The sequence below is a fragment of the Amphibalanus amphitrite genome, unplaced genomic scaffold (genome assembly GCF_019059575.1).
Source record: "Amphibalanus amphitrite isolate SeventyFive unplaced genomic scaffold, NRLGWU_Aamphi_draft 000068F_arrow, whole genome shotgun sequence".
Lineage (NCBI taxonomy): Eukaryota > Metazoa > Arthropoda > Thecostraca > Balanomorpha > Balanidae > Amphibalanus > Amphibalanus amphitrite.
In genome coordinates, this window is record NW_024881564.1 from 1,101,262 (window position 1) to 1,108,677 (window position 7,416).

The window sequence follows — 7,416 nt, forward strand, 5'->3', positions numbered from 1 at the left end:
GGATCGTGACAGCAGACGGAGATACCCACGGAAGCGATTGGCGACTAGGTCAGAGCAGGAGTAACCCAGCAATTCACAGCTAATTTGGAGATTGTTTGCATGGCCTAGCCCAGTTAAAGATAGGGACAATGCAAGGTGCCCTTCACAGTTGCGCAAGGATGAGGACTCGCCAAACCTTGATCTGATTAGACGTCTGTAAACTGGTATTCTCACATCATTGGGGTTAGCCACAGGGCTTCAGAGATATTTTCAAATGGAAAGACGTTCGACTACCGCCTGTCATCTCTATCACGCCAGCCATCGGTTGTAACGTGGGCGCCGATGACCACTGTAGTCCGGGCGCCCAAAAACCCCAATTCACCACCACCACATCGGTTGTAACGTAACTTCAGGCTGCATACATCTCACACTTCGTGCCTAAAAGAAGTCTGCAATCTGCTTTTGTCAAATCAGCAATCCGAAACTCACGACATGTCGGACTACAAAATATTTATTGTACATTGACAAATGGCCATGGAGTGTGGAGGGGAGCCGGCCGGGCGCGCAGCCAGGACCTGCACCCCGCCGACCGGCCGGCCAACTCCGACTGTCCCCTGTCAGCCGGACTGCGTGACGCAGTAAAAACAGTCCCGTCCCTCCCCGTCCGATCGCGCCCGCCAGCCTCCACACGCCTCTCACTATATACACGGTGAACCATAACAAGCGAACATTGTAAAATGACCAAAATCGCGCCGCGCCGGGCGGTCAGCCGGCGGCCTCGGCCCGACCCTGCGGTGCGTGATGAAGGGGCCGCGCCCCCGTGGGGTGGTTTGTGAAAATATGGGTGATTCGTGAAGTGAGGACGGCCGGCGCAGCCCCTAGGCCTCCTCTTCCTCCTCGTGTTTGCGCTTTTTGCCCCGGTTCGTGTCTGAAAACGGGGAAAAACATTATTACTGGAAGCTGTCGCTGAAAAGTCCGTTAGTCTGACAAATGGATAAAACATTTTCTCCAATTTGGTGACTGAGCAAGTAACCAATCATGACCCAAAAATGTACTCGGCTTCGGCGGGTTCCTACGGGCAGGCAGAGCACAGTTGGGGCATGGCACAGCACTAACTGACCAAATACGACTAGCGCCACCTATGTGGAACTGACAATGCCTGGGATGTCGCAGCATCAAGCCAGAGTCCTCGCTCCACTGCCCTGAAAACTCCACTCAGCTCCCCCGTCCTCTCACCTCCGGCTGCCGCCTCGTCCTCCTCCTCGATGACGTCATCGTCCTCGTCCTCCTCGTCCTCGGCCCCGTCCTCGTCAAAGTCCTCGTCGTCTTCGCCGTCGCCGATGTTGTCCTTGTAGATGGCGGACAGGCCGACCTCGTCCTCTTCTTCGTCCCCCTCGTCGTCCTCTTCCTCTTCCTCGCCGTCATCGTCCTCGACGCCGTCTTCCTCGTCATCCTCCTCGCCTGAGGACGGGCAGAGAGGAAGGTCTAATTAACGACGGAAAAGTTAACGAGGACAATGAATGGACTAACAAGCTAAAAGGTCGCAGATTTTACTGAATGCGCAAGCATCAATTTTCTGATCTTTGCTAGCAGATTATTCTTATAGCATGTTTTTTAATAGCATTATGGATCAAAGCCGCATGCATTTATTGTTACGTAGATGCAAATATTCAGTCACGTTAGCATTCTAGCTTAACTGCATTCGAGATAAAGAGGAACATACGACAACAAAAAATAAAAGTGTCAACATCAAGCAGGCGATCGTGCTAGATGACTGAACACCGAGCGGTGTCACATACCCTCGGCTCCCTCTTCGTCGCCATCTTCCTCGTCCTCGACTCCATTGAGCTCCTCGTCAGAGTCCTCCACCTCCTCCTCGTTCTTGTCAAAGCTGGGGCAAGTCGAAAAGTGCGGTGGTTAGGTTTAAAAATGCATTACGTATACGGCAGCTCGGCCTGACAATTAATGTTTCTGAATTCATTTCGTGATTTGGTGAGAATTGAGAAATGTTTTATCTATGTATGTTGTAGATAAATTATCAATATAAATACATGAAAACATGAAGAATAAAAATTATTGTTTCATGAACGTGTAGGTAGTTATTTATAAGGGGATAAAATGTTCCCATTTTGCCCACCACACCGCCCTCACACCACCGGGAGAGACTCACCCGTCCAGTCCGACCAGGCCCGGCAGCATCTTGAACACCTCCTCGCGGTAGTTGTCCAGGTTGGTGACCTCGCAGTGGAACAGGTCCAGGTTCCTGAGGTTCGGCAGCTCGGACAGCGGCTTCAGCGCCTCCAGCTCCTTTATCCGGTTGCCGCTGAGGTTGAGCGATTTGAGCACCGAACAGCCTGACAGCGCGTTCAGACCGCCCGAGATTCGGTTATCGCTCACTTCCAGCTGAAATGGGGAGACAAACGGCACGTGTCAGCCAAGCTAGTTTTTGGGTGGGACAGCCAATCCGGCATAGCTACCGCTTGGCAACAGAAGACCGTACTGATTGGGCATCGGGCTGATGGCGATGACTTGGATGTGTAGGTAGGGATAAGGCATAATGATATCAGCATTTATGAAAATATCTTTAACGTTGTAGTAGAGGACAATTCGAGTGAGAACAGCAAAGCGATGTCCCTGATAAATAAAAGCTACTGTTTCCTACAACAGTTCGTTGCTCGACCCGCAGCTCCACCTGCCCACAGCAGCGCCACCTACCTTCCTCAGCTTGGGCAGCGTCGGGAAGCCCTTGAGGGTGGTGAGGCCGGCGCTGTTGAGACTCAGCACCTCCAGGTTGGAGAACTTATCCGTGAGGCCATCAATGGTCGGCGACTTGCAGTTGTCCAGGTTCAGCTCAGTCAACTGTGAACACACAAATCGGAAGGTGTCAGTAAACGAAACCTAGCAGGCGATTACGGTCAATTTGGAGATAAAATGAAATGTCGATACGTGTTATTCGTTAATGACTATCCGCAGAGCACAGATAACGAAAAGCTACTCAAGACAATGACATGTTTTTGAGGAAATTTACTAATTAGAATGGTTCAGCGTGCGTGGTCGCAATGTGCTCGCATGAAAGGAGCTTCGACAATCACAAGTTCCAAACAAGTTCTCAATTACCCGATTATAAAAATCGAATAAATGTAAACGTTCTTTTGGTCCGAAGCAGTAGATTCCGAGTTATCTTTGATATGGATCTACAATTAAGGTAATCTTTTTCAGAGCCTATACTCCTAATTCATGGAATGCCACCATGCGGTTGTAAAGTGCCTAATCGACCGGCTTTTAAAGGTAACAGCGATTATCGTCACCGATTCAACTTTGCCAAGTCATAAGTGTTGACTGATGCAATGTGGTATCATTCATCACCTTATCAATCCATACATCAATGCTCCTCTTTCAGCTAGCAGATAGCGCATTATCATCGCCCATCAACATGATCTGGTAGTGTCTCGCTATTCGAGTACCGAAGCTAAGGTTCCAATTTCTGTGATGTCGACTGATGTAAGCCTACCACTTTGCATATGAAAGTACAACAAAGAAGCAAATTAAACACTTCGCCTCAATAGTACCCGCCGTAAATATACACGAAAAAATGAACCGCGTGGTTCGCGTCAAGTCACAGAAGGACGATATGAATAAGTTGCATAGATAAAAATGAAATTCAAACGAGGTTACAATCATGATTGTTCGATTTTCGAATATCTGAATGCTGCAGAGTGCAGGGGTCACCAGACCCCGGAAACGATGCCTCAATCCTCATGACTACGCGACCCAAAAAGTTGATAACCCGAATGATAAAGAATGGTCGAAATGGGCCACCCGTTGCGCCCTTCAATTATCTTCGTTGCCACTTTTCACCCGTATCAAATATCCAGATCCGAGCAGCTTGGACGCCGCAGCTTGCTCTCGCTGTCGCGATGATCATCCCGCTTCAGCTGCCGGGCGCTGCGCCGCCGTCCCACCCCATACAGGCCCCCTACATAGTAATTGGGCCTCGTCGCAGGCCGAATTGAAAACCTCTGGTCCGGGCGAAACTGTGGACGTCCGGCAGCCCTCCGACGAGAGCACTATATTCCTGCGCGGACGAATACACCGGCCGGCCGGCCATTGATTGCGCACGGCCACGGAGCCGGCGAGTCAGTGCCGCCCAGCCAAGGACGAGGGGGGCCGCGGCGGGGTATAGTATTCTAGCGTGCTCAGGACGCCGATCAGCCGCAAATATCGGTGACACCGCGTCCCAGTACCACTGGCAAGTATTTTCAGCGCGTCCTGCAGTGAAGTGCTGTCGTAAAACCGTTTTCAGCCGAGGTGAGCCGGGTCCAAAATGGCTACTCGGCCGGCCGGCCGGCGGAACCGAGCGTGGGTACTGTGACGTCATCGCGGCGGAGCGACCGCCCCGTCCCGACATGGCGTCCAACATGCCAGGGGGCGGCGAGCCAAGGTACCCACACGGTGGCCGTGAAACGTTTGCAACATATGGAAAATATGAGAAAAATGCTCATTAAATGACATTTCATTGATATTATAAAGCAGCTAGCAAGCCATGTACCATGGATTTTGAAAAGGAAAGGCTCTATCAAACTTGGCAGAGCTCATGGAAAACACCTTTTAGAACTGTATACCTTATAATAACTGAGTTTCTTACAGGTTGTTAAGCAGCCCTTATGGATGTCAATATTTTCTGAATAATTTTTAAAATGGCTGCCAACTTCCCTGCTTATTAAAAGTAGAAAGCAAACCAAACATGCTGTAACAAAATTGTTACACCCAAACCCAATAACTTAGACAAAACCAGGGCAGTCAAATGCTTTATAATCATGTGTTAGAGTAAAACATATACAATTGAATCAAACAAAATGCAAAATAGATGTATCTGACACCCTAACAAATGACAAATACAGAAAATATATCAAATGACATGGGTGATCGTAACTGATCCAGAAAACCAAATGCTAGTAATGGGGGGAAGGAGGGGATGGAACATAATTTCAACATGTGTAGATGCAAAAATATATCAAAAAATTGAACTTCATACTCATCCCAACAATCATTCTACCCAAAAGCTGTCGGCAGAGCAGCACAGCTCGGAACATGATAAATACAAGGAAGACAAGAGGCTTTGGCACACTGACAGTGCCACTGAGGCAATAGGAAGACATTATTTTTGTTAATTACTAGTATGGATCAAGTTCTAAGTATTCCGAGGGCTTCTGGCTGAAAGACAGACCTTTTTTAAATGAGTGACAAAAATGGCGCGCACTGCCAATAACAGCCGTTCAATAGAAGGCGATCCACTTACCTCCTCGGGTTTCCTGCCCCGTAGTTCAAGCCCAATGCGTTTCTCCATCGTCTTAGCCTTTCTCGACCACCTGCGAACCTTTAAGACTGAAATAAGACTCGTAACAGCACCCAATCGGCGATACTGGCGCCTGTCAACAAACGCATCTGTTTCAGAGACGCTCGCCGCCTCGCCGCCGCTGACGCAGTGGTCCCAAAATCGTTCGCGGCAGAACATTATGCTACCAAATGGAAAGGAAAAATGCTGCTACATGAAGGTTTCGCCCTCACACCATACCGCCAACATTGAAATTTGAAATTAGTGCGCGGGAATGAAATAGAAGCTATATTTCTATTTTATTTACAAAAATGAAAGTTCTACTTATAATTATTCACACAAACAAAATTATTTCAGAATGTTTTCATGAGGAACGACAAATCGATGAGAAAACTGATGCCGAGTTTTTATTTTGAAGGAAAACCGATCGGCTTCATACTCCCATGGATGAAAAATGCACACCAGTGTCCGATCATCTGAATCTGTCGTCATACTCATATCTGTGGTCATATCAATCTTCGTGATCAACTTATGGGTTTATTCATGTTTTGCAATGTTTTGCTGATTAGACATATCCCATCCCGGCCGAGGAGGAGGCACGGGCGTTAGTGCCACCACCTCAAACGCTTATATGGTAATTTCTCGGAAGCATTGGCGATTTGAGCTGAAAATTGGCATAGGTACTCATTTGGTCCCTGATCCAAGCCGGCTTTTCCGACACCAACCACATTTTCAAGTCAGGTCAGGTCACTTACCTATAGATGGTCCTAGAATGTCGCAATTTCCGGAGCCGAGGAAGGAAGCCAAGTGCCAACACTATTGGCCCATAGCCGAACCATGGAGCTGGGACTGCTTAAAAACTTTTTCCTCTGCCTGTGACTCGAGCCAGAGTCATGAACTGTTAGGCGGCTCCGGCGCTCCGGCCTTAGAAGAGATAAGTCATAAGATACTAAAAACGAAATTCACCATATGGAACTGAGCATTGAACGCTTTATTAATACCAGTAAAACGCCTTTTGGGCGAAGAACGAGCGAGCGAAATAGTGAGCCCTGCACGTGCAGAAGGGCGAGAGGGTACTTCCAACGGGCTTGTGCAAAGCACCCTTCTAGCCGGTCGCTAGCGGTGTACCAAATTTGAACGCAATCGGCCCAGCCGTTCCTGAGATCTGGAAGCGGCATTCTGCACGTGCGCACGTGCAAACGGGGTCCAAAATGACTTTTGCACGGCACCCTACTAACCGGTTCCCAACCGTGTACCAAATTTGAGCGCAATCGGCCCAGCCGTTCTCGAGATCTGGAAACGCCCCCTGCACGTGCGCACGTGCAGTAGCACCCTAACCGAAACACATGGGAATGCATTGCCTGGTGGGTGCCTACCTGTATGCCAAGTTTCAGCGAAATCGCCCCAGTAATTACCGAGTTACTGAAATGGGAACAAATTTGGCACCTCTTATTGTTGTATTTTGCACGTGCAGTGGGGGTCACTCACATAGATGAAGAGTATCCGACCTTTGGTAGAAGGGATGCAGCTACCCTATAAAAATGACCGCAAGACAATCGCTCAAGCCGCTGCTGAGATATGGGCCTCTCAAAATCATTACTTTTGCAAAACTGCTTGAACACCCTTGACTTTTCACGTGGCACGTGCCACGGCGGTCACTGAGATGTATCAAAAGTAGTCAATTACGGGGTAGAAGGGATGGGGCTACCCAGCAAAAAAGACCGCAGGCCATTCGGTCCAGCGGTTGCTGAGATATAAGCCTCTCAAAAGCGTTACAGGCCGGGCCGGGCCGGGCCGGGCCGCTCATACTGAGATTTTTCCGTTATATTGAAAAGACTTCGCTTCGCTCGCTGCGCTCGCTCGCTCGTAATCAGCATTTATAACGTTGATTTTGGGATTTTTGGGTAAGGTATGGTTACTAACGAAAGCATGGAATGCCACCATATTTATGAATTATAAGAAACAGCTTTACGCAAGAAACTTGTGTGACGTGTACCTCAAGTTCAAACATAACCGCGCGCTTGTAGGTATCACATGAATAGTTCATGCAGGGTACGGGGCGGCCGCCACGGTGACTCGGCCTAGTCGGTGAGTCAGATCTC

At 48.8% G+C, this 7,416-nt stretch overlaps 1 protein-coding gene across 1 annotated transcript; it reads right to left on the bottom strand.

The window, feature by feature from the left end:
* Positions 1-472: 472 nt before the first annotated feature.
* On the bottom strand, positions 473-5,472 carry LOC122378920 (acidic leucine-rich nuclear phosphoprotein 32 family member B-like). Its single transcript, XM_043360574.1, has 6 exons — positions 5,279-5,472; positions 2,695-2,838; positions 2,150-2,382; positions 1,779-1,870; positions 1,216-1,440; positions 473-907 (listed from the first exon to the last, which is right to left on the bottom strand). Exons 1-6 carry the CDS (start codon positions 5,324-5,326, stop codon positions 858-860), a joined length of 792 nt encoding a protein of 263 aa, XP_043216509.1. The 5' UTR covers positions 5,327-5,472; the 3' UTR covers positions 473-857.
* Between the last annotated feature and the right edge of the window lie 1,944 nt (positions 5,473-7,416).

Bases quoted from the DNA above. Each gene is read 5' to 3' on its own strand.
- LOC122378920 (XM_043360574.1), bottom strand. From the start codon at position 5,326: ATGGAGAAACGCATTGGGCTTGAACTACGGGGCAGGAAACCCGAGGAG. The intron at 1,871-2,149 runs GTGAGTCTCTCC...GACTTGCCCCAG, and splicing joins GGCCTGGTCGGACTGGACGG to CTTTGACAAGAACGAGGAGG. The intron at 1,441-1,778 runs GTATGTGACACC...GCCCGTCCTCAG, and splicing joins CGACGAAGAGGGAGCCGAGG to GCGAGGAGGATGACGAGGAA.